This window comes from Mesoplodon densirostris, chromosome 7, assembly GCF_025265405.1.
Source record: "Mesoplodon densirostris isolate mMesDen1 chromosome 7, mMesDen1 primary haplotype, whole genome shotgun sequence".
Lineage (NCBI taxonomy): Eukaryota > Metazoa > Chordata > Mammalia > Artiodactyla > Ziphiidae > Mesoplodon > Mesoplodon densirostris.
Window position 1 is genome coordinate 5,400,598 of NC_082667.1, and position 27,750 is coordinate 5,428,347.

General features: G+C 44.3%; 1 protein-coding gene and 1 non-coding gene across 11 annotated transcripts in view; one reads left to right on the top strand and one right to left on the bottom strand.

The window, feature by feature from the left end:
• The window catches only part of PPP6R3 (protein phosphatase 6 regulatory subunit 3), a 131,519-nt gene that overhangs the window by 58,382 nt on the left and 45,387 nt on the right, over positions 1-27,750 (bottom strand). For 9 of the 10 annotated variants that reach the window (XM_060105386.1, XM_060105382.1, XM_060105379.1 and 6 more), the window contains 5 exons: positions 15,633-15,865; positions 10,950-11,136; positions 7,548-7,685; positions 4,615-4,680; positions 2,347-2,459 (listed from right to left, as the gene is read on the bottom strand). In XM_060105386.1, the coding sequence (XP_059961369.1) occupies positions 2,347-2,459; positions 4,615-4,680; positions 7,548-7,685; positions 10,950-11,136; positions 15,633-15,859 (731 nt within the window). In that variant the 5' untranslated portion in view covers positions 15,860-15,865. The remainder of the gene's footprint in view (positions 1-2,346; positions 2,460-4,614; positions 4,681-7,547; positions 7,686-10,949; positions 11,137-15,632; positions 15,866-27,750) is intronic. The other variant, XM_060105383.1, reaches the window with a different exon arrangement.
• On the top strand, positions 23,914-23,985 carry TRNAK-UUU (transfer RNA lysine (anticodon UUU)). The gene has a single exon. It is a non-coding gene; the product is annotated as a tRNA-Lys (tRNA).

The following is a 27,750-nucleotide window of genomic DNA, read 5'->3' on the forward strand; positions in this document are numbered from 1 at the left end:
TTTCCAATTTTTCCTGCAGTGGTAACCTACACTTCCAGTTACACATGTGGTGTTTATGTGGGGGTTCGCCTGTATACCGAGTAGACTGGCTTATAACACAACACTGCTATATATTATTCGGTGATAATCAAATACATACAGATATATAACAATATATAAAATATACACAGATACTGTTAAAATTAATAAAAGCTTACTAAGCTCACAGGAGCCTTTGCTCACTGTGCACTTCCTCAATCAACAGATACTAAAAAGAACGACTATAATGTGGGAACACGTCTGATATTAAAAAGGGTTGGTTCTCATCCTCAAGTAGAGTGTGGGAAGCACTGTTATAGAGTTAAGTCTCCCCGACGCTCAGTGTGGTGAAGGTTTAACTCAGTGACACCACAGAGCCCCTGACTCTTTAGGACCGTGTAGGTGAAGAAATTTACTCTAATATTTAATGATGTTGATTATGTACCTACCTATCTGCATCAAAGTACAGTTGCCTGATCCAGAACTAAAAGACACAGTCTGAAATATATTAGCTAGTGCACACAGAGGCTCCAACAGCTAGATCCCACGTTTAGTCCAAACAGAGTTGAGTGAAGAGAGGGCTGGCACAGAAGAACTCGGTGATTACTACTGACCAGCCTGACACTCAGGGTGAACCTGCACACCATCCAGGAAGGAAGCCTGAGCACCACCTGCAGCCACAGAACGCTCAAAAGGTAACTAGTTTGAATTGGCCTGTCCTAAGTGTAAAATACACACTGGATTTCCAAAACTTTGCACAAAGAAAAAGAATGTAGACTCACTCATTAATAATTTTTTAAATGAACATATGTTGAAATATTATTTTGTACCTATTAAATAAAACATAAAAATTAATTTCACCTATTTTTTACTTTAATATGGCTACTAGAAATTTTTAAATTACATGTGACTTTTATTATATTTCTATTGGACAGTGCAGTCATGAACCATATGAAATTACTGACAGTCAACATTTTTTAACCTTGAGTAAGTTAATTTTTACATGGTTCAACCTATTACTACTACAATTATCGGTATTGTGTATTATAAAAGGAGTACATATGCCATAATGCCCAAGAATAACTGAAATGGGGCAGGTAAGATGACATTTTACTCAGAAGCTGATAATCTCTTGTCTTGCTACTTGAGAGAACTAGTCAATTCCTTCCTATTCTACAATGCACATTGGGAAAATACAACTTTATTTCTCAGAATACGGAGCTTAAAACAAGGTATCTTGTCTCTAATTTGTTCCTTGTCTCACACTTGCCAAGTAAACAATACACACAAATGTCTTATTTTAATAAAAGGGTCTTCCTGGCCAAAAGATGCAAACGAGTCTCAATATACAGGAGGACTAAAAAATTCCAACAAAGTCATTAAGAAGAACAACAGTAGCAGTAACCTGATGCGAGGCTGCCATTCGTACATAACGCTAACTGTATGCACCTTTTCCAGTTATTCATCCAAAGTGGGGAAATGCCTTATTTTTGTTTACTAAAATAACTTTCAGTTGTAGGGATGCAGGCAAATGTATGCCCATACTTGATGGTAAATACTCTTCCTGAAAATGTATGAATCTACAAATACCAGTATGGTAGGTTGGCCATTCGCAGATTTCAAAATACTACACCACCCCCAAGCTGTCTTCCACCTGAAACACATGAGATGTCTGTTCATTAGGAATTATCTAAAAATAAGGGCAGAAGCAATATAAAGAAACAAAACATACAAGATGTATAACCCTTCGAATCAGGTCTGGTCAGGTTACCCCAGTCAGCTGCCAAGGTACAGTGGCTCCTAAGAAGAACTTCTGATTAAAAATCACTGGCTGGGAATTCCCTGGTGGTCCAATGGTTAGGGCTTGGCCCTTTCACTGCTGATGGTGCGGGTTTAATCTCTGGTCGGGGAACTAAGATCCCGCAAGCCACGCGGCATGGCCAAAAAAAGAAAAAAGAAAAAAATCACTGACTAAGATGGGTCAAATTACTTCATACACCTATCTTCCCCGAAGACCATGGAGGCAGTGACTGCAGTTATGATGTCACTGCCCCATCCATGGTAGTTTTATAGAATTTAGTTTACAATTATTGAAAAGTTCCAAGTCTACATATAAACGTCATTTATTTACATTCTTACCCTGTAAGTCTCCAATGGGCATCACGAGTGGCTGAGATCAGATAAGCAGGTTTTCCTGCCTTCTCAGCCACCCACAGGTTAATTTCCAGGGACAGGATTCCCACGTTAGAAACACTTACCAAGTACTTACACTGGTAGCATACCAAATAGCATCAAGATGAAAAAAGAACAAGAGAGTTTCAAACATACTTTTCTAGAGTGGCAAGCAGGGGGTCTGGCTCTGTACTGTTCTGAATTTGTAACATCTGGTCTCTGCTCAGGCGAACAATTTCACAAAGTGACTGTGATGCATTTGAATGCCGCTAAAGGAAAGAAGTACAAAACACATCAGAAGTCAAATTTATAATAAAATAAAGTTAGTGAAGAAATTGCTTAAGAAATAACACAAATTAACACTGGCCATAAGCTACAGCAAATAAAAAGCCAGGGTCCAAAAGAATAACATATGTCAAGCATGAGTATTTTACCCTGCCAGGCTTTACTTAACAATACCACAAACAAAATACATGTGTTACTTTGTGTAGGGAAATGTAATTAAAGTTCTGACAAGGAAAAATTTCTTTAATTAAATACTTGAAGAAAAATATAACCCCCAAATTTATATACTTTTAGCAGCAAAGAAAGATGAACACAATTCTTTGGCTTAAAAAAATAAACGCAGCTTTCTGGAATATACTAATGGATAAGAAATATTACTTCTTCTTTCAGTGCGCAGTGTGCTATTCTACAGGAAAGTTCTGAAATCTCAGCGCCAAACGCCTACGCTCCGTGGCATGTGGCACTGAGCATCACCTGCCCAGTGAGACCAGCAGGTTCCAGCACAGATGACAACACGCACCAGGATATCAAAATCCACGGTTTGCAACCAGGAGTCTAACATTTCCTCAATAAATATATGCAATTCATCACTTAATACAAAACGGAAGTATCAACAAGACTGTCCAAAAGACAAAATTAACTTTTCTTGCAAGTCAGAGAAGGTGCTGACGCCCCAAACGCTTTGTCCTTTGCAAAAAAAAGTTGCTGCAGAGTTGGGCTTCTCCTCTGTCAACTTCTCCTGGACCCTTCAGACAGGGACAGTACCTGTTGAGCAGGAACCTAGTGATGAGCAAGCCTCGTCTGTGGATGTGTCCCCCCTACCCCGTGAATAGGGCAGGCCACGCTCCTGTCCTCACTCTCCTCGGCCTGCACCGGCCACATTTCCAGCACATGGGAAATGTGCTCTTGGAACCATCCAACTAACCCAGCCACAGCAGGGGGGCTCATCACCCCAACCAGGCCGAGGGCGCCATCGAAGCTCTAGCACCCACTACGTGCACACACTGGAGTGTCCTTCCTGAGAGTCAGCAGTAACGATACTGCAGGGAGCACATGATGTACTGTCTCAGGGGAGGGTGGGAATCAACAGCCCCTTTAATGGTTAGCTCTTTTCTTTTTTGAAGCGGGTGGTGGGATGGGGAGCCTGCTTTAGATAAACTCCAGGTACCGTAAGTTTTTTAATGGACTGCAGTAGAAGGGGCTACATCTACCTCCACAGGAAATCTGTCTTGGTGGGGAGAACACGCCTCGGCCACATGCCCCTTCCTCTGCACTGTCTCCTCTATGGCGCTCACTCTCTGATTAGTCCAAGCTAGAGGCATCCAAGGAGGCTGCCCATGCCCCATGACATACCCTGCATGTTGTTTGAAACAACTCCTTTGTAGATACTGCATTGAACCATGTGGAACTGTCATTTCCATAGGCAGAAATGGCCAAATGCTGGCAGGTCCACAAGGCTCAGTCCGCCACTGAAGGCGGCAACAAGGGCAGCAGCAGAGAAGCAGGGGGACGGCCTCCTCTACAGCGGCAAACCCGCTGGTCCTGGAGACCCCACCCCACCCCCAGGCATCCCCTCAGCATGGCGCTCAACGTGCAAACTCCAAAGCAGCTTCAATTCTGCTGCCAAGTCAATCTTTAGCACCCAGTACAAAGGCCAAACCTGTCAGCACAAAAGCCCGAGCCAGGAAGTAGAACCACCAAGAGCTCATCACTCTAAGGATTCAGTGGTGACCAGGATCCTGCTGTGCTGTCTGGAAAGCTTTAGCCAGAATGGGGAAAACAAATGCACACAGACGTGGCCACATCATTTGGGCTAATGATGGGTATGAAAGAAAAACAAAGTGTGGAGGAGGTTTGTAATAAAGGCAAGCAGATGCAGCACGAAGTCTCAGCTCTAAAAAGGAGATGGAGCTAGACCCAGGGCTCACTGTTTCACAGTTCGGGAAATTTTCTGAGTATCGGCAAAATGCAATATTTTAAAAAGCCTTTGGTGTTTAGAAACCTGTCAACTTGAAGAATGCCAGGTGATCGCTGTTACCTACCCTCTACCTTCACACCTAGTACAATGATGCTCTGTGCCCAAATAAACATGGTTCATTTTTTTTTTAATCAAGTTTACAGTCACACAAGAGAACTTACATCTTCTTCTTGCGATGGATGAACTATTTCCACAAGCCTCTGGATAATTTTCTCCTCATTTAACCACTGTAAAACACATTGTAGAAGTAATCATAGCAATGAGTGGCTCTTGTTCAAGCCCCAATGAAGTTTAACATACTTGGAAATATCCATCACATTTTAAGTAGAATGTTACAGGTTTTCTCTGGACTTTGAACACTACAGGAAATTAAAAGTCCCCCAAGGAAAATGCCAGTGAATATATTATTTTAACAGTAGCTACAGTACCAACTACTCCCCAAGTCACAATACCCACATCCAAAAATTCTATACATCAGTTTCTTAGTGATGTTAATTTTCAGATACTGAGTACTAAAACGGTCTGTACTTTGGACGTGAAGGGGGGGTGGGGAATGGAACTTACACATTTCTGTAAGAGAGCATTCACTTTAACAGAGCTTCAAAAAGGTTGAGAAAAGCAATATTTAGTAGCAAGCCTCTGGCTTAAAACACATGATGAACTTTTACCTTCTAAAACCAAAACAACCACAGGAAACATGGGGGCTGGCGGGCACCACAGAAACAGAGTTTGTCTGCCCTGCCACATGCTAGCAAGCTATTACCATGATTAGGACACTCTCTTCTTCCACCATATATGAAATACTGCTATGAATGAAAATACGAAGGGGATGAGAATAAATGAAAAATCAGCCAGCGTAATATTAGTTCCACAAGGAACAGGAACACCGTAATAAACAAGGCACTCACTACCTGGAACGGGCGTGCACACACACAAAATCCCAAAGGTTAAAAGAGATGGCGGTGGGGCTGGGGGTGGGGTGGGGTGAGGCTAGGGGTGGGTGGCAAGAAATCGGACACGCTTTGCTAAAGGCATGTGGAGAAATTCTTAGGTTGTCTCCAGGCTCCTTAAGGAGAACATGCCAAAGGAAAATGCAAACAAAAGCTATTAGGAGACTACCACAAAGGCAGAGGCCCAACTTCACATTTTAAGATGTTTTAAAATGTGTACGTGAAGTACCCTGTGTTTGAATCTGTTCAAACACAGATTCTGACTCAGCAGGGCAGGGGTGAGACCTGGGATTTCTAACATGCTCCCAGGTGATGTCTGGGACCAAACTTTGAGTAGCAACGACCTAAAACAGGATGCAAACACCTCTACAGAGGAGGTGGGGCAGAGGGTCCTGACGGCCAAGGGAAAAAGTAGGAAACTTTGTGGGCAGTGAACGAATCAAACCCCCACCCTCACTGCCTCCACAGCTATTAACAAGCACCGACAGTCCAAGCCCACGGTGGGCCCCCCAGTCAAAGTAAGACATTTAGGAGTTTCTAACTACCCTTCCCCCAGCCTACGTCTTTATTAACCACCTACCACCATATCCCTCCAGAAACGCACCTATTCCTTTGGAAGTGGGCCCTAAAATTCAACCCAGCAGTGGCCAAAGGAATTCTAAGAAACCACACTGAATAAGTTCCCCTAACAATAATCCAAACATAAAGGGGACCATTCCTCTTATCCTTAACTACCTTCCCTGGAATCCCCAACCTCTACTGAGAAGAGACTCACATCCACAAAAGCACACCTAAAAAGGGCCAGAGTCCCAATTTAGGGCCCTCTCCCACAGGCAACTCCCAGGCCATCCACGAGGACCCCCAGCTGACTTCCTCACATGACCACGGTTCTCAGTAGACCTCTGCCTGCTCCTACAGACCCAGCCCTGACCCGACCCCCCAGACTCTCCCACTCACACAAACACACGCTCCGGCATGCCTGCCCACCTCGGTAGAACATGTCCTTCCCTGGGACACCACCCGACAGACCCTCCTTCTGGGCCTTCAGGTCTTTAGCTTTTTCAATAAAACTTGTTTCCAGAGTTCTAAGGTTTGAGGCTGAGTATTAAAGATGGATTGAGGGACTTCCCTGGTGGCTCAGTGGTTAAGAATCCACCTGCCAATGCAGGGGACACGGGTTCGAGCCCTGGTCCGGGAAGATTCCACATGCCGCGGAGCAATGAAGCCCGTGCGCCACGACTACTGAACCTGCGCTCTAGAGCCCGTAAGCCACAACTACTGAGCCCATGTGCCGCAACTACTGAAGCCCGTGCACCTAGAGCCCGTGCTCCACAACAAGAGAAGCCACCGCAATGAGAAGCCCACACACCGCAACGAAGAGTGGCCTCCGCTCGTCACAACTAGAGAAAGCCCACACGTAGCAACAAAGACCCAACACAGCCAAAAATTAATTAATTAATTAAAAAAAAAAAAAGATGGATTGGACTGGGGAGTGGTTCTGGAAGGAGGCAGTGAAAGGGACAAAAAAGAGACAGAAGACAAGAAGCAAAGACGAGAGGCTGTGAGAAACCTCATCTTCAAGTCACTCACACCTTCCTCTTCCCACCCAAGGCAGCTCCTCAGGATACACACATGTCCTGAAATAACCACCTCACCAAATTTTAAAATATGTGCCCTTCTGGAGGTAAACTCCTTTCTCCTTCTTATCCCATGCTCCTAGGTATCCACGAGAAGAAAGTTACTTCTGAAGCCAGATTCCCTAGAAATGCCAACACCTCTTCTTTTTGACTTCCAGAGATATCTCTGCAGTGTGACCATCTTCTCAAGAGAGAAGCCTCACAGCATACTCAGATGAGACTTTTAGCTCCCGTTCTACCTTCCCACTCCCGCTGAAGAACAAACAGCAAAGGGAAAGAACCCCTCACAAGCAGACAGCCTATGTACCTAGGGATGTGCACGTCGGGAATCCTAATCCCGAAAAATCTGAATCTCTTCCCGTTTTGGAATCCAACCCCCACCCCAGTTTCCCAGACCACTTTCTACCAATCCCCTAGAATCCCGCCCAGACCAAGCAGCCCAGCAGCTCGAGCCACTCCCCAGCCCCCACTGCCCAGCCCGCCCACAGCGGCCGTGACCCTACTCACATTCAGCACGTCCTGCCTGGGCTGTGGGGGCTCAATGCATGTCAGGAGCCTGAGCAACAAGTCCATGATGGCCGATGTTCCTATGTGCTTCATAATAAGGTCCACAAAGTCACGTTTCTTCTTTAGGAAATCCACAATCTAGAGGAGGACAGCCACAACTGAAAGACACATCACTTGGGAACTATCAACTTTAGGATGCTTTCAGCTGCCCACTCCAAAATCCACCACCACTTTAAGTTAAGGAAAAGCAAATGCTGAATTAGTAGTAAGATGTCAAATTGGAAAACCTTCTAATTGTTACAGTAGTCAAAAACCTCTTGGGAAAAAAAAATCCTTAAATTATCACATGTTCCCTAATACAAACACACCATAATCTTTTATTTCTGTTCACTTTCATTATTAATTCTCAAAGAATAAGGACTAAAACTTTAACACCCTATAAAGAGCAAGCGAATACACCACTTAATAGTTTATGGACATAAAGCAAGTGCATTAGGCTTTACATGAAAACACAGAATAAACATTCAAAATCCTAACTGTACTCTAGCAAGTAAGAAAAATAAAAAATAAAAATATAAAGATTTCTACATCAAAGTAGCTAACTCATGTGCCATAGAAAATCACATTTGCATTTTATTTCAGCAATTCACCTGATCAGATTAACACAAGGAGGGTGAGTGAGTGTGGAAGAGGCTGACAGTTACCCCGAGGAGTTATGAAAACAGTCATACAGTCATGACCGTCACCTGGGTCTCTTCTGCGCAGGTGGAAGAAGGCACCTGTTCTGTCCTGGACACCCTTGTGTACCTCCTGGTTTCTGTCCGTGTGCACAAATCACCTGTTCTAAAGTCCCAGAAGCAGCACAGTCAGCGTGGCAGCTGCCCTGACAAAAGTCTCACTGGAGCCTCTCAGAAGCCTGTGAGGTAGGGTTGCTCAACTCAGTGTTATAGACAAGGAAACTGAGGCTCCGACCAGAGAAATATCTGCTAGAAGCTAAAAAGTGGATGCCCTGAGATTTAAATGCCCCCAAAGCCACAAGTCTGCCACTATCCCACACGTCTAACAGCCAGGGATGAACTAAAAACTGCCTCACACCATCAGGTGTAAATGCAGGATTAATCATCACATGTTGCTTCTCTAGACAATGAGGCTGAACTCTGTAACATAAACCTTCAAGAAGTTATACATAATTAATCCACTCACAACTGAGTCACATGGTAGTTTTTAAAAGCACAGTGGAGAAGAGAGGAAGAAAAAGTCAAATGTAGCCAAAATACTGCATTATTTAGTGGCAAAAGCACTGACTCTGGAGCCCAAAGGCACAAGTCCCAGCCAGTGCCGCGGCAGCACAGCAAGGACAGCAAGCTGGAGGACGGCACTGCTGAGGGGCCCGCACATCCAACACGGACGATGCTTCACGCAGCTGGACCTCCCGCTCCGCGCGTTAATGAATGTCTGTACTGGTTAGGTCAGACTGAGTCTGAATTTTTTTCATTACTTGCAGTTGCATATATCCTTACTAATGCATTATGTGATGGGAAACCTTTATTTACACTCATAATTCTCAAAAGGATAGAAAGGTGCAGTGTGACCTTTCCCTGAAGCTGAAAGAGCAAGGGCTCTCGAATCCTCTCGTGGCTGAAGGCTTAAATGAGAAGCCCGACGAGCAGCAGAGCGAATGGGCCCTCCTCTCGGCATTTAATTGGCACGTGCCATGTTCTCCACACAGGTAATATGTCTGGCCTCGAAGACCAATGCAAATATGTAGACCACCAGAGAGCTTTAAGTGTATTCTCACTCTATACTAAAGGTACACTGAAATCCAGGACCCACAGATTTGGGTTTCCCTAGCACAGAGTGAGGAGAAAAGCACGAGAAGGTGTGAGACCTGTCTCAATTGTGACTACAACCACCTGGAACTGACTAGGACCTTAGACGGCTGGGATGGCTTTGCACCTTCCTCAAACAGTCAGCAGTACTGTCACTTCTCATCACAAGACAAACGAAGGAAAGACAACCTGTCTTGCAGTGTTCATGATTTGGGGATTACTATCTAAGAAAAAAGAACCTCAATTCCAATACACTTAGGAAGGTAATCCTGCTCAATTAAGATCATGAAAGAACAGCCTCGTCTAAAATAAGACATGTATCCACTTTGCCTTGGCAAAGGACAGACGTACCGGGCCTAAAATAGTTCCAGTCCCTCCATGTCTGCTGACAGCAAGGACGGGTCAAGGAGCCTGTTTTCCACCACGAAGGATGCCAGGCCCAACTGGTGTGACCCCTGCACCCCTGTCATCACACCCCTGCTGGCTGCAATCTGCAGGACTGTTAGTTTGCACTTGGGCATCTGAGGCTGTTGCTGCTCCCTGGGTGCCTGCTTCCATAAGTGGATCATAGCCTCCTCGTAAGCAGGTCCTTTTCCACACCAGTTCCCACTAGAGCAGTGATTCTCAAATTTCAGCGTGCACCACGGTCATCTGGGAGGCTTCTTAAATCCCAAATTGCTGGGCCCACCCCCAGAGGGTCTGATTCAGTAGGTCTGGAATGGGGCTCAAGATCTTGCTTTTCTAACAAGTTCTCGGGTGGTACTCATGCTGTTGGACCAGGGACCACACTTTCGAGAACCACTACACATACGACAGATACTTGGAAAGTAAGTTTCCCAAGTACAGTACATCTGAATTAAGAACAAAATGAAGCGTGGGGGGGTGGGGGTGGGATGTGGGAACACAGATGGACAACACCACAAAGAAGATGAGGACGACAATGAAGGAAGAGGAGGAAGAGCGGGGAGAGGCTCCTGGCGTTCACAGTGAGGAACGAGCTCCTGCTAAGCCCTACCGGACAGGAACAGCAGAGCTCCATGTGTACGCACATGGCAGGCAGTACCCAGATGGCTCAAGTTTTTGAGTGGAGTCAAAATAGAAACAATCACCATTTGCATAAATTAATCATCAATTGCATTTATGGGAAAGCTTTTTAACTTTCACCTGTGATCATCGTTAGGGGAAAGAACAAATAAATCAACTGTTACTTTACCACAGTCACCAAGATGCCACCCACATACCAACCCCTCAGTGTGCACCCTCCTCACACTGTCCTCACAAACGGACCCCAACATTCTCATGCAACCACTTGTCAGAAGAGGAAGCCAAAGTATACTGAAAAACTGAGATATGAGGTACTCAGAAAAGAAGAGGTCAAGTTAGAATGTATTCATTAATGAGTAAGTCAGTGTTAAGTCAGCAAGCATTTAGAATGCTTAAGGTTTAAAACATATTCTTTTACAGAACCTGGATTTAAGGCACACTCAGAACACTGAAGCAACAAAATTACTGGGGGATCATCTCAGGGGGATGATCAGCCCTAATACTTACCTTTTTGGAAAACAATATTTACCTGTTCTGGTTTTCTGCTGATAAGAATACTTAGCACCTTGCTGAAGAAACTGGCAAGTAGTGGGTTCAAGGGGGAATCATTTAGGAGGAAGCTATACAATTTCATTAGCAAGGATTCATCTTCTCCCAGTCTATCATTCATTTGGGAGACATCAGAAGTGAGCAACTCACAAGATATATTTGGATACCTAGAAGAACAGGATACTCATATCATCATCTGTATTAACAGTTTAATTACATAAAGTAAAATGCAAATCAGAAAGGTTTCCTAAAACTTTGTGAAAAATAAACAAAGTCACCTTCTGGGAATTAGAAAATAATTTCAATCCATTCCGTCCAATTTAATCTAGAGAGGTTACAAAGTGAATTTTCTTCTGTGTCTAAAAAATGGTTTCTAAACCAAGCTTTAATAGGAATACATTTTCCCCAACAAAACTAGAGCACACCCGGGACTCAGGAGGCAAGGGCGGGGCCTCCTCAGAGGAGGAGGCGCGATGGGGCAGGTCAAAGCCTGGGGCCGCAGCCCTCAGCAGCCTGCTCTGGCATGCAAAGCAGCACAGCTCATAGGACAACCGCGGGGGACGCCCATTTCCAGGAAACTGCACTGCACACAGCACCCTTAACTACCCAAGACACATTTAGGTTCCTGGACAGGCTGCCTGTATTCTCAGATGGGTTGTAACTGGAGTTAGAAAGCTGGGCTTATCAAGTATTCAGTCCATATGACATGTTAAGAGAATAAATATTCTGATATACTCAGGAGAGAACAGGACACTGCCTGAGTTACCCAGGTGGGAAAACCGTATAAAGAGCTCTCCACACCAGTCTTCCAGGATCTTCTGGGATCAGCCCACCATCAGATCTCACTGCTGTGGGACACAGCCCTCTTCCACAGGCCCCACAGCGCTAGAAATACCTGTACCCCTAAAGCACGTTTGCCCCTGAGCGCAAGAGCACTCTCTCTGAAAAGTAGGCAGTAGATGCATTTTCTCCACTCACTTCTTTTACCACAAATGACTTCTCATCTGTTCTCAGAGCAACAGTGGAGACTCCAAGGCCCATCCAGACTACACTCTCCCCCTCCCGCCGTTCACCTCTCTGCTCTTTAGGTGAGTAGCAGGGAGTGGCAAGCTCAAATGCTGATCAGGACAGGGAGGTGACAAAACAGCCAGAAGCAGCTACATGACAAAAGAGAGGGGTAAAGAGTGTGGTCGGAACCCATGCAGCACCCCTGGGGCATCCAAGACAAGCAAGCAGCTGCCTGTTTGGAGACCACTGGCTTGAGAAGCAACTGGCAACAGACCAGAAACTGCAGCACCTAGCAGGTCTGCCATGAGGGAGGAACACTGAACCCTATGAGAATACCCCCAAAGGAACCTTTGCAGGGAGAAAAAAATCGAAGACAGACAACAGAACTGGCAGGTGTGTGGGCACAAAGATCACGTTATCAAATCGCTGTCTTCCAGAGGCTACGGCTCAATCAAATTAAAGCCTTCCTCACTTTATAGAACACATGGGCTCAAAGACCCCATAACGCAAAGTCACCGAAGTGCCGGAGGCAGGAGCAAGCAGTGGCGACAGGTGTGGCTTCTGGAGTCACACCACCTAGGCTCAGAACCTGTCTCCACCACTTACAAGCTGTATGACCTCAGGCACGTTACCTACCTTCTCTGGGCCTCAGTTTCCAAGGATGCAATATTAAGACAACAGTCCTTACCTCACGGGGGAGAATAATACATACAAAATACTGAGAAGGAGGCCTGGAATAAATAAATACTAGCTGCCTTAATTCCCCTTTTTTTTCCTACTTCGTAAAACTGCCCGAATGCTGCAACGGGGCTGGGGTCGCGGGGGTGGTGGCAGAGTCAGCCCAACTGCCCCAAGTTGGAAGCTGCTGACAAAGGGCCGGGAAAAGCTGGAGACCCCAGCTCCGGCCGCAGCCCAGTGTGTAAGGCGTACTCTCAGAATTCTGATGCAGAAGGTCCAGAGGAACGCATGGGCAGCTTTTAAATTTTTCACCTGTTTCTCCACCGGTGACCTGGAGGTCTGACTGAGCTAAAGAAGCACACACGTGGGGGCCCAGGCACAAACACAAAGCTCAAAGTTCTGGTTCGGAACAGGCTGGGGCTACTCTCACTCTCCCTCCCTACCTCCCTAAGATTAAACAAGCTTCTGAAACACCCAAGGCTTCCTCTACGCCACCCCTCAGCAAGGCCTCTCCAGGCCCACCCCACCCTCTGAGCTCAGCTGCACAGAAGCGAAGGGAAGAGAGCCCAGCCCAACCGTACCCCTGACCTGCAGCCGGTCCCCTTCCTCCTCCCACTATGAAGCCACCCTACTGTCCTCTCGACCGAGGCCAGCACAGAGCATCACGAGACCTCCTGCTCCCTCCACACCAGCCGTTTCCCCCTGCGCTGCATCACCCTCACCAGCACATAAACACACCGTTATTTCTCGCATCTATGAAAAAAAAACAAACACCACACCTCTCCTGGCTCCACATCTGCCTGTAGCTCCCACTTTCTCTCTCTGCTCCTTTTCCAGGGAACTACTTGAAAGAACTCTCTGCTTTGTCTCCAGTTCTTCCTCAGAAGCACTGCAGCCTGGCTTCCGTGTCCACCAACCCGGAGAACCTGCACTGAAGGGGCCCGTGTGCTCCACGCTGTAAATGCCAATGGTTACCTGGCCTGTCAGCACAGCCCCTGGATCCCTCGTCCCATTCTCCCCGTCCTGAAGCCCGGCCTCCCTTGACATTGAGGGAAGCACCCCTCCTGGTTCTCCTCTTGCCTCTGAAGTCCCTCTGTGGGAACCCTGACCCGACCAACAGCATCTCAGCTTTTGGGTTTACACTACTACTTAAGGACCCATTTTTAAAGTTCTGTTCAAATTTCTGCTAAATTATTTAAAACTGAGGTATCTGTCATTAAGATTAAAAAGTTAGTGTAAAAATGACAAACCTTTAACACCTTGTGTATGATCACTGGATTAAAAGTGACAGGTTCAATCCACAGGTGTAACTGATACGCAGCTACAAACTTCACAATCCACAGCAATCACCCCATCACCCCTAAACTAAAAAGCACTAGTCTAAATTTCTTTAGATGACTATAGTCAACCTTAACCCAGAGAAGCTTTCAGATCCCCTCTGAAAAATCGCTCTGTGCTAATCCAGCTGTCCGAGTCATCCAGCTCTGTGCATGTTACCGCAGCTGGCGGCTCTGTCCAGGCCAGAAGTGCAGCAGAGAACTGCTCTGCTCAGCTCAAGCCACGCTCCCTCGAAATGGCGCCAACCAGAAGGCTGCATGCCCAGGGAAACACACCTGCTCTCTCAACCTCAAAGGTAGCACAAAAAACGCTGGCATGGCAATACAACAGATGCCATGACTACTTTTTGGTAAAATAAACAATTTCCACAAGGCTTGCTTACTCTTCTCCAGTTAAAGAAGTACTAGCTTCATTCAGCATGTGAGAAAACAGACCCAAGAAGGGTAAGCCTCTTGTTCAAGTTCTCAGAGCTTCTAGGAGAGGGCTACACCCATCCCGGCTGGGCCTGATACAAAGCCCACACCACGCTGCCTCCGGCCAGGATAAGCCCCACGACAAGCAGCATCCAGACATGCTGGTTCACGGTGAAGGGAATTCCAAAGTAGCAAAGTATCTATCTTCGGGGCGACAGGAGTCCACTGGTATTCCTGTCAAATTTCTGTCCTTTTCTTTTCTAAGGTACTGGTCTCCGAGTGGAGACGTGCTGCATGCTAGTTGTCAACCTTAATGGCTGGCAGAGAACATGACTTCCTTGAAGAGCCAAGCCACGAGAACTTGAAAGCATTACTAAGTACTATTCCTCTGACAGCAAAGCTCTCCCCTCAAAAAAATGAAAGGATATCTGAAAAGGGGGACAGACTGGAGGGAAAAGGGCAAAGGAGAATCTACTGTAGGCCATTATTCTTCCTATTCCATTAAGTTTATTTAATGCATAATCAATGACTTTTTGTTGTGTTCCTGAATTGGTTCTATTTTCAGGCAGAGAGGGGGGACAAACCTTTCAATAGAGTTGGAGATGGAAAAGTAACTAACTGAAACCCCAACACTTTAAATACATATGGAATATTCGCAGAGTTTCCAGGGGTCCGAATACAAAGCGCTATAAGCTGACGACACCAGTGGTGAAGTAGATAAATCCACTGCAGTTATCCAAGGGGTTAGCTGCTTAAATTTAGCTACACTAATGTTCACCAAGACCCATACCCTTATTTTCAGTTAACAAAAGGTCAGAATTTATTTTATCAGCAGCGCTGTTCATAAAGCAAGCTCTGGCCCAGATGTGCTGTGTAATCTTGAGTAGTCACATCATCTCTGTCTTCCTATTTGCAAAAAAGAGAAAATACTTACTTGGATTGTCTTACTATTTTAGGAAACTTTATCACTGTTTATAATGCACCTTGCCCTTAGACAAAACCTTTTGGCCAAAATTTAGAACATGCACTTTAAAAATCCTGTGATTTCACTGAACTTAGTTCTAGAAGGGATTGTTTGTTCCACTGAGCCTGTTGCTCTTGACATGCTGACATTCTGTAACTGGTCTACGGCAGCCCTGCAGAGCTGCTAGACAACAAGGACGATAATATACCCTACCCCCACTTCACTTCAGCCCCACCCTAAAGAGAAGATTGAATTTTCTTACTTGTATCTGATCTTTTCATCCATGTCTTGAGGTGGTTCTTCAATAATGAATGAGACTAAATCTTCGAGACATTCTGCTTTTAACAGGAACTCTATAAGTTTGCGGTTCTGAGCTTTACATTCCTGCAAAACATCTTCCTCATCCATCAACTCCTTCAGTGTTACATCTTCTCTTTCTAGAAGTGTGTCTATGTGGGATGATGAGTGAAGATCAAATTTCCAAAACATGCTGCTCTAAACAAAATGCAGAGAGTATTTCAAATACAATTTCAACTTCCCATATTAATTTTTCAAATTTCCATCTAGTTTTACAGTCTAAAATGTCAATTTGGGTCACATAAGAAAAACAAGTTCCATATCGAATCTGTAAAATACTTTCTAAATAAGTAAAATTGGCAAGATTTTTTCCTTCTCAGAAAGTATTTTTATTGATAACAAAAAATTTTGACTTGAAAATGCTGAAAGAATGCTAAAACCTGGGATGCTTTTAACCTGCAAAATTAACCCACCCATACTTTAAGAATTTAATGCTGGGAAAGGAAGAAAATAGACCCTTTCTTCAGGGTGAAACATACATTCTTACACAGAACTAGTATCTTCAGTAACAAATGACAAGTATTGAGACCTAAGTACATGGTACTCTTCAGAATATTACAACATTAAATAAATAACCACCACGAACCAGAACTTTTAGCCACTTACAGCACTTGCACAGCTGAAAATCTGAAAGCCATAAAATGGTAAAACCTATGCCATTCTTAACAAAGAAACAAAAAACTGCAGCAAGATCACCTTAAAGAACAATCATTCACCTTGTCTTCAAAGTTGATCATGGAAAATTCGATCCTAGGATGTCTACAGATTGACAAAAGAGTTCACTTTCCTTATTTTAAATACTTCAGCAAAGTCACTGACTGCAAAGCCATTAGTGACATTCAAATACTTTCCCACGTCCCACTGGTATCAGGTCAGTATGTGCTTATTTTGGTCTATAAGCCGAATTTCTGCTAATCTAATGGTCTCTCCACTTGAAGTCAGGAAACTGGACACAGTTAATAATTTAGCCTTAAGTCTTTAAAAAAAAAAAAGGTCTCATTTAAAATAGCATGTCTTTTCATTTTTTGTAATCCCACACATAAAGGCAAAGTATAATGAAAAGTACTAATAAACCACAAAAGCAAATCTGATATCAAGCCCTTACTACTGGCTAGTTATAAACAAGATATACACTCATATTCATCAACTGAAAACTATAAATGTCTACAAACCAAAGTCATACTTCTAAAATATGGATCAAGATATAATCACATTATCTACCTCAATTAAAAACTGACTTCCAAAATTTTAACCTTATAAAGGTAACTCATCATACACTGATTTACAGAAAAAACTGATAATTGGTGGTGATGAAATAACAAGTGTTGGCAAACTTCGGCCCACAGGCCAAATCCAGCCCACAGACTGCAAGCTAAGAATGCCTTTGATAATTTTAAAGGGTTGTTTAAGAGAAGCATATGTGACAGTGACCATGTGTGGCCTGCATATTTACTATCTGGTACTTTACAGAAAAAGTTTAGCATCCCTGGCTCAAGAGGAGATAGAGTGCTGACTAACACATTCCTTTCTGCCATCTCTGAACCCACACGGGCATGTCCCCCACAGTCCTCACAGCCTGCCCGGAGGAGCGGAGCCATGTGGTGTCAGGCGGGACTGCCTACCAGATCCATTCTCTCCCTTCCTTAGGCACTCACCTAGACCATGTCCCCAACTTCTCGGGCATATGGCCACATTACAAAGTTTTCTCCAATGTGTTGTGAGCCATAAAAACCTCCATGTGCTCCCCACCCCGCATCTGGCTGGATGCTGATGACAAAAAAGGCCCTAAGGGACAGCAGAGCCAAAAAGGAAGGTGCCTGCGCCCCCAAATCACCACGTGGAAGATCGCTGCCTGCCGATCTGAGAGCCTGTCCTCGGCCGGGTTACAATGAGCCGTCATACACATCTGGTCTGTGTTCCAGCAGGATGGCCTACCTGACCAACCAGCTCCTCCAAACTCCTGGGCCCACGACACCGTGTGTTATTATACTTATTTTATTATACACAAGAAAAGGAATTCTTGAGCAACTATCTGTTTTAAAATGCCTAACTCCTTTTGCTTTCCACTATCCTAAATTAGAATGGCATTTTTCAAATCAGAACACCTTAAAATATACATTTCCACAGTGCATTTTCTTTAAATTGGGTAGGTATACTACCGACTTAAAAATAAAATATAACCACAGCAGACTCTTAAACATTATGTATTCTATCTTTTAGCCAAACAGCAAATTGACTGGAAATGAACAGCACTGGTAAATTAGTTACCCCTGGCTTGGCCCTACTTCTATTTGTGCCCTTTGAAGTAAAATCAAGCTAGGTATGAACTAACTGTTACAAAGTTCAACTGCCCAGGGCCCTGAAGTAAATGGGAGTCCTTTAAAAAATGTAACTAAGATACTCTGAAAAAACTGAAAAAAGTCAGAACTTCAAGAGCTCACTTTTAGTAAACATAAATACACTTTAAAATTCTTAACCTAGGTATACTTCAACAGGATTTAGCGATAAGAGGGAATACAATTTCTTACAGTAAACCAACTCACAGGCTTTTAAATCAATACTGACAAAGAGAGAAATGGTAAAACCAAACTACCCTCCATCTTTCTGCAAAATCCTAGAATTGTTTTATAAGCTGGATGAGGTACCTTGAAAATAGGGTTTTCTCCACAAGGGCTGACGAGTATGTGGGCAGGAGTTAACTGTTACTTGATGCCACAGAGGACAACCTCTGCTATGCTTCGCCTTCCTCGTAACTGAAGACACAAGTGAAAATTATCACCATATATGCATAAAATAGGACCAAAGGATCCATAAATCTACTCGTCATAGATCAACTGCTTTAATTAAGGGTCCTGTGAAATTAATAAAATATCATCCTTCTTGGAAGCAAAACCTGGGCCACAGTGCCTTTGTTTCAAAAGCAGTTAAGCAGTGACACTTTGTTTCTGAAACAAAAGGTGCTACCTTGTCTCTATGACACAGGACCTGGTATGGTGATGTGGTTAAATCACGTGCAAGAGGTTTGAGAAGGACGTCAGTCCCTCTGCAGAATCTGCCAAGGCTCTGCTGGTAGAGTATATTCAACAGGGCCCAACTGTGGTTTATGTAAACCACCTACAACCACTTGCTTTCCATCAAATAAACATCATTTTCTCCTCAAACTTTGTTAGGACTCTTAAGCATCTCAACATACTGGATTCCAATGCTGGCTCCACAACTGCCTGGCACTGAGGCCTCAGGAAACCACTTCACCTCTCTAAGCCCCAATATCCTCAAACAAGTAAACTGGCTGTGAGTAGATGAGAAAGGCCCGGTCTGGTGGCTGAGACATACCGGCACTCAGCACCTGGAAGCTTCTGTGTAATCAACATACCACCCCTTTAAGTCAAGTGAGCTTTAAACCAGTGCTACCAAACTTCCATGGGGTCTTATGAAAACACAGTCTCAGATTCTGATTCAGGAAAGCAGGGGTCAGGCCAGAGATTCTGCACCTCTAGCAAGTCCTCAGATGCTGCTGCTGCTCTGGGTTTAAACCACTGTTGATCATTTGTAATAAACTGCAATAAGTATATTCAAAATAATCATGTAACCATGAGAAACAGAGGAAAAGCCTACTATACCAACACGTGACTGTTATTTATTTCAGAAACTCCCTGTGGACAAGCTGGTATTAGTGGGTTTTCCTTCAACGTAACAGAAGCAAAACATAACACTTTCCAACAGAGGCCAGAAAAAATGACACCACGAACACACTAAAAGGTCAACTATTAAAGAGCTTTGGAGAGAGAAACTGCTGATGGTCCTGCCTACAAATGAGAAGGAAACTGTGGCAATGACAAAGAAGAACTTTAATGAGTTTAAAATACAAAATCCCCTATTCATATGTACTAACTGCCTGATTTTGGCAATTTTCTATCCAAGTGGGGTAAACTGTACTCTGTAAAGCCCAAGTCCGCAAACTGCTATCAATGGTGGAAAACCTGTACCCAGGAATGGCTGGCCCAGGGCACAAGGTGCAAAGATTCAAAAAGAGATTCAAAGATTATGAAGAATCTCAAGACAGCAATACTGAGCCTGAAAGCTAACGCTTCTGGGTGTGGGCCCCGTGGGACTACAGGCTGCACACCGGCGAAGCCAGACTCCGGTATGCCATTCCGTAACCGGCCCACTTCAACCCCCAAGATCCCACACCCTAAATACCTCCTCGCATGCTCGTCTTGCAACAAACACGCACAACATACATCCAGTTTAGACAGCTGCAGTCACCTAAAGTAAGAAGTACAACCTACACAAACATGAGAAGTAGCTACATCCACCTAAGATAACACAGGGGAAAGACTTTACAACAACAAAATGTGTTACAGGTTTTTAATACTATCTCTTTTAGATGTGCTACGAAGGGAATATTTATAATACAAATTTTTTTGGGGTCTTATACAAAGGCACGCCAGCACATGCTCCCCAGGTTCAAATCCCTATACACCTCAGTCTCCCTGCAGCACTCTCTAGAGGCCCCGGCCCTCAGCGCTACGAGAAACGCAACACTTCCACTGTCACCCGAGCTGGTGCTAATAGAAACATCACTCAAGCCACAATGTGAGCCACATGTACGCTTAAATTTTCTAGCAGCCACACCAAAAAGTAAAAAAGAAAACTGGTAAAATTAATTTTAAATGTATTTATTTAACCTCATATAGCTAAACATTATTATTTCAACATGTAATTCTTTTGGTACTAAGTCTTCAAAATATGGGTGTTTTGAAATTTCATAGCACATCGCAATTTGGACCAGCCACATTTCCGGTGCTCAAGAGTCACATGTGGCCATACGGGACAAGACAGCTAAAATTGTATGATTGCTACAATTATGATTCAAAGTTTCTCTCCTGGTACTAAAATATCTTCCCCATCTCCTTCCACAGCCAAAGTCAATAGTTACCCACCTTTTCCACACAAGGGCCAATGTGGGATGGGTGGGGAGAGGCTATGGGCCACGGTCTTCCTTTCTTTTAAAATATAAACATACCTGGGAAATCATGTTTATTCACACACACACACACACACACACACACACACACACACACACACACACACACAAAAGAAACAACTTGGACATTCTTAACTCAAACAAGTAGGTCACAAGAAAACTAGAACTGTTTTTCAGCCTCTGATTTCTAGGAATCTTTGTAGTGATAAACGGTAAACTTTCAAACTCTTTACCTTGTGATAAGGGGGAATGCTAGCTTGAATCAGGGGGGCTACCAGTGGTTCATTACTGGTAGAGGTACGCCTGGCCAAAGTTTAAAATAGGTACGTGTCTGTGGGAATTTATTTCATTTTCTAAGTTAACTCAAAAATATTATGATGAAAAATAAAATGCCCAGGTCACTCAAACATGTTGGGAATCAATGATGTTTGATTAATATAAAAAAATAGACTCCCCACTGGTCCCGGAGAAAACTGAGTCTTCACTGCCTCCATTCAGGTTCAAAACAACGTGCTATTACTCCGCGAGGGGCAGGCACATTTACCCCGAACCTTGGGCCGAGTTTACCAGCAGCCCAGGAACAGGGTGTAGTGAACAAACCGAGCTGCTGAAAGGCTGCTCTTACTGGCTCTCCTGCTTCTGCCAGTGTCCAGACACCTGGAGTCGCAGGACCCCTGGGCTTGGATTCAGGTGTGCGGAGAACTGAGTTGGGCCATGTATAACAAGACCCAAATGGGGGGACGGCTAGGCTGAAGAAAGGTTGGTGGTTGCCACTCTGTACGCTGAGAGCAGCACGCCACCAGGAAGGGACGGGGAGGAAAGTACCCATAAATAGCAGCGTGCAGAGTCACTCTGAAGGGAGGTCAGCTCTGTGTTATAAGTTAATGATAAACTCCCCCCAACAGCAACGCTCAAGGCCTAGGCAAAAGCTGTCATTTTCACACGAAGAGGCAGAAACGTGCAATATCGGGAAGGAGTAACAGCTGGGCTTTGATGGCAGCTCTCTTTAAGTACTAAGGAAAAAGATCACAAAGGACTGGGAAGTCTACCCAGTAGCTGCCTCTCCATTCCTAACAAAGGTATCCAACTCATACAGTTGTCCCCTCACCCCCACCCGAATACTAGACTAATCAAATCAAGTATCAGAGTGCCAGTTAGAGATAACGAATTTCTTTAGAGAAAAGGGCAATACAAACTCAGGGCCAGTTTCGTTGTATTAGCTCTGAAACTGCTTCTTCCAAAGAACCTATCAAAAGCAATCAAGTTTCTACCATCCAGATGTTGTAGACGCTTTTCCCAGTTTTAATTTGTAAACTTCTTTGATATTTCAGCTTTTCAGAGTAGTAAATAAAGGAGAAAAATCCATTTAATATGCACTATATTGATCAACAGGTACTGTTAAAGCACTAATATGCACTGTACTGGGGAATACAGGAGTAATATGATAATGGCGCCTACTTCCTACTTCCTTAAGAATACAATAAAACTGAGAACAGAGAAAATACAGAAAATACATGGCATAAACTCCAAGCCTGTTCTGTAGAAAGGGAGCTCAAGGGAGGGGAGCCTGGACAGAAAAGACTTTGCTATAAATGAGGCCTAAGCTGGACCTCAAAGACAGGTAGGGCTCAGTAGGTGATCCTACAAGCATGGAGGATAGACCCTGGAGCTTCAAGAAATTCACAGCAGGGAGAAGGTCCTGATGACAAGAAGAAAGAGGAAAGGTTAGGCAACGCAAAGCCAGATCTCAAAGAGCCATGTACGAATGCACAGCACAGCCGGGCAGGCTTGCTGCAGAAGCGAGGGAGGGAGCCAGTCCGTTCTGAGATAAATGCACATTAAAATAGCTATAGCAAAGATTAACACAGTATATAGAAACAAATGACTCAAGAGAAGTAGAGGAAAATGACACAGAGGAGATGAAATTTAAGCTGTGGCAAGTACATTTTCAACAGACGCTGTACTCCCACAAAGGCGGAGAGGGGAAGAGGTCTCACCTGTTCCCACAACGGCCATGTGTTTGAATATGACTAAAATGTGGGATAGGGAAGGGAGTGCTGAAGACAAGACCACTGAGGAGGGACACTGAGGTCAGGTGAGACAAGGCAAATGAGCAACAAGATGAGATCTAGAGTTTAAATGCTGTCAATGTGAAAGATGGACTGGACAGGGGTGAGCCTAGATAAAGAGCGGTGACCCAGAGACCGTTTTAAGAACTCACAGTGGATGGCGAGGCCCTACAACAGCCTCGACTTTGAAAACCAAGTTATTCCCTAAGAGATTTCACATTAAATTATTATCCCCCCTCCGGTTTCACCCATAATTCCTCAAAGCCTAATTTTCATGCTTTCTTCACTCCTAGCTGTACTTAGGTATCAGATGATACAAATTTATGGATTGCCCTTGGAATTCTGAGCTACCTGGGAAATACACGATCCTCAGAAAACAAATGCCTACCCACACCCTGGGGCTAACTCCAAATACACCTCTAAGATGCTGTGGACAGGCAAGAGGTGCGATCTTAATCGCCCACTTCCCTTTTATATTTAAACAGCCAACTGCCAATCAAGAAAAGTCCAGTTCGGTCACGGAGTCCACACGAAAGTACAGTGGTGTGTCTGTGCCTCTGCAAGTTCTCATTATGAAAACGCAAGTGGACACGGATTTCTGTGCATACTTTCCACAACTTCAAAAACTTCAATACGAGTATATGCAAAGCATGACTTATTTATACTAAGAACAAGTTTTTTTTAAAAGTGAGACTAAGGGGTTGGAAAGAAATAAGACAAGTAATGAGGATGACGCAATGGTAATCAGTTTTCTGTCAGGAGCCTTGCTAGAGATCAAAGCAATAAAGGCAAGGAAAACCTAGCTGGATCTAGGTGTCTATTCTGTGTGTGTGTGTGTGCCCGCACACACGCACACACACGTGCCTACATACTGAAAGGGAGGGTGTAGTGTAGGTAAGAGAACATGACAAAAGTCAAATAAGAAAATTCTAAGTAGAGGGTTTTCCATCTCAAGCATCCAGAATTCTCTGAATCTCTGAAACCAGGCAGAGCTGTCAACAAATCTGACTCAAATATCAGAAAGAAGTGACATGTAACTGGAGAGCCAGAGGAAACGTGATGTGATTAGAACATCTGTTATCTGAAATAACCCAAAAGAGTTCCTAATCTAAAACTGTAGGGATGGGAATTCCCTGGTGGTCCAGTGGTTAGGACACATCACTTTTGCTGCTCGGGCCCAGGTTCAATCCCTGGTCAGGGAACTAAGATCCTGCAAGCCATGTGGCATGGCCAAAAAATAAATACAATAAATAAAACTGTAGGGAGGAAGATTGGTCCTAAGCAAGTCAGGAACAGTATGAAAACAGCAGAGCTAGAAAGAGAATTCTATACTAACACAGGGCAGGGGAAAGCCTTGGAAAATCCAACTCGCCCATGTTTTTACTAAGTGAAATCAGTTATATGCAGTTTGTGAGTCACCCAATTTGAATCAAGTGACAGTGGCTACTTTTTTATTCATATGTCCATTACAGACAAGATGCCCAAAGAGAACAGCCTTTCCAAATCAGAAATTCTAGAGCATACTGAGATGCCATTGAAAAATGGCCAAAAAGAAACAACCTTCAGTTTAAGAATGAGCCGACTATCCTGGTTAATTTGGAGTTATAAGCAACTCTGTAACAGAAGACAGACATGGCAAATTGGTCACAAATTTTAAAGCTTCCCCCCCCCATTTTTTTTAACCTTCGATCTTCCTTGCCCAGCAAACTTTAATCAGAATGTGTATAATCAGGGCTTCCCTGGTGGTGCAGTGGTTAAGAATCCGCCTGCCAATGCAGGGGACACGGGTTCGAGCCCTGGTCCAGGAAGATCCCACATGACACGGAGCAACTAAGCCCGTGCGCCACAACTACTGAGCCTGCGCTCTAGAGCCCGCGAGCCACAGCTACTGAGCCCACACGCCAACAGCCTGTGCTCCACAACAAGAGAAGCCACCACAATGAGAAGGCCGCACACCGCAATGAACAGTAACCCCTGCTCGCTGCGACCAGAGAAAGCCCACGTGCAGTAACGAAGACCCACGGCAGCCATACATACATACATACATAGAGACATACAGACATAAATAATGTATATAATCATAAAGCATTCAGGGCTATCTCAACAGTCCCTAGACTAGCAGTAATAACCTGCTAACCTCCAGGAAGTGCTTTCCGTCATGAATATTTTACCAGCAAAGCAGACTCCTGGACTGCTGAGACTCTGCTCAGGAATACAAGCTCAGTGTAGAACATGAGACATGAACACTGCTTACAGTCTTTATAGCTCCTTAATCTCTTCTAGCTATTCCACAATAACAGTAAATGGTCTGATACGGCAACTTTCGATTAAAGGAGGAAAAATGACTAATAGCAGCTCACAATTATTAAGTGCCTACCATATGCCAGACTCTGGGCTTGATGCTTTTAGATACATCATCTGTACCTCACAACAACTCTTCAAGGTTTCGCTCTCATTTGCAGATGGAAAAACTAAGATTCTAAGAGGTGAGATGATCTATCAAAGACCACAGCTAGTGGCCAGAGCTGGGACACAAGCCCAGGCCCATTGCGCTCCCAAGTCTGTGCTCTTCCCATCACGGCACACGGCACACGGCCACAGGACCAGCATGGAACACCCGGTGAGCGACCGGTCCCAGCAGCAGTCATCGAGAGCACAAGCCAGCCCCAGGCCAGCCTGCGGAAGGGAAACAGCAGCAGGCTAACCTGCCATCTAATGGCTCTTGGGATACACTCGTGGACGGGAACCCCATGTCTTCATGGGCAGGGAAAAGAATCACTTGACAGACAAGCTGGCTGGGAGCTCAGCCCAAAGAGCGTGGGTGGTGACACTGGAGGAGCTCAGCTCTTGTGGCCAGTGGCGCTATCAGGGCTGATTGACCAGAATGCCACAGGTTTGTCCAAATGCACAGAAAACACGAGTGAATCAGCATTCAAAAGCTGTCTGGGCTTCCCTGGTGGCGCAGTGGTTGCGAGTCCGCCTGCCGATGCAGGGCACAGGGGTTCGTGCCCCGGTCCGGGAAGATTCCACATGCCGCGGAGCGGCTGCGCCCGTGAGCCATGGCCGCTGAGCCTGTGCGTCCGGAGCCTGTGCTCCACAACGGAAGAGGCCGCAACAGTGAGAGGCCCGCGTACAGCAAAAAAAAAAAAAAAAGCTGTCTGACATGATGAAACCAAGAGAAATTTACTTAACGTGGTTAAATGTAAAGTCCTTTTAAAATAAAAACTGAAAAACATGACATGGGGTGGGGGGTAGAGGTTGCTAGGCCTAAGAAAACTGTTAAAGAAAGAAACAAGTCCAAAGATTTTAGTTAATTATAAGCTTGACATAAAGTTGTATTATGTTGTGACTAATAAGCAAGTAACCCTCAGAATGTGTCACAGATCAACTGCGTCTAGGACCACGGGAGATACTAACTCTACTGAAGCCTTCCCTGGGCAGATCAGCTCATGCCAAGCAATATCATATCCTGTTCTGGGGCAGATGAAGAGACTGCCAACCACATGGCACCCAAAGAGGACCAGGGTGGCAGAAGGACTTGCCACTTGGAGGAAAAAATAACTATCTTTGAATATCTCAAAGCTCTTTTATACTATCACGGACAGTGCCCAAGGGAAAAAATGAGAGCCAGTGAGTGAAAAGGACAGATTATCTGTCCTATCTGTGAGCAGAAGATGCAGGAACCTGCTAAAGGTTAGGAACACCAACACCTTCAAGACCCCAAGGCTGGAGATGCTCTGGAAGCCTGGATGATTCTCTACGAGGGCAACGACAGACAACTTCCCGTTCTGGACAGAAAGACTATATTAAATGACCACCACATTGTTTTATGAATTTCTTCTCAAAGTCTATGTGATATAAAAGGCATGGCTACATTTGGGCTGACATGGAGTCTCAACAAGAAAATAGCAAAGGATTCTGCAACCTTCCAGATGCTTAGTGGGTTGAAATCTACACAATTCTCTACCCTTCTGGAAGCTCTAGAAAAACGCCAATAAAGGACAAAGAAAAGGAAACAACAGCCAAGGAGAATGCCAACAAATTTATGAAAGACAGAAAATGGAGAAACAATTCAGAAAGTCCAACATCCAAGTAACAAAAGTTTTAGAACATATTATAATTCACCACTAACCTCCCTTGTCAAAAAATGTTTTTTTCTCCGAGCATAAAGAAGTGACTCTCCCCTTAAGACCCACATGTGGCACCACGATGAGTGGTAGAAGATCCTTTAAGACACAGTGTGAAAGTCCGTGGTATCAGAGATTAAAAAAAAAAAAAAAGAGTATCTAAACTCTTCTAGTGAGGAAAAACTTATAAAAGGACTGGAAATCAGAATGACATCAGCTTCCTCAACAGCAATTCTAGAAAAGAACATTTTTAGACCTGGAAGGTCTGAAAGATTTATTCACAGTTTCTTGAGGAAGCTACTGGATGGAGAACGGGCTTCACTAAAGCATGGCAGTAAGCCATGAGGGGAAGACACGGAATCCATGAGACCAGGGATCCAACACACAGAGAAGCAAAGATGACTCCCAGAAGGGGGGACACCTGCAGCTACAGACAAAGTCAAGAGGAACAAGTTTGGAGTAAACCATGAGGCAGAGGGCTCTGGAAAGGATATGTCCAAGGAAGTGTATTGCCAGATGCATGTTACTGTGTTGAGAAGGATTCTGCAAATTAAGTCAGAGATTTAGGGATTAATTAACCAAAATATACATACTTTGTTACTGATCTTAACCAAAGTTGTGCTTTAACTATGTTGGGAGATGTGAGAGGGAAAGAGCTATGCATATAATAGCTAAACCTTAATCTTCATAGTTAGAAGTAAGATAGATTAGAAACTGCTACCTACAGGTATATAATTCAGAAATGCACAAGGAAGTGAAGATGAGGAAACAGCTAAGAGATGGAGGTAACAGCTCCTAGTGAGTAAGTAACTCACTTACTCACTAGGGGCTGGGGATGAG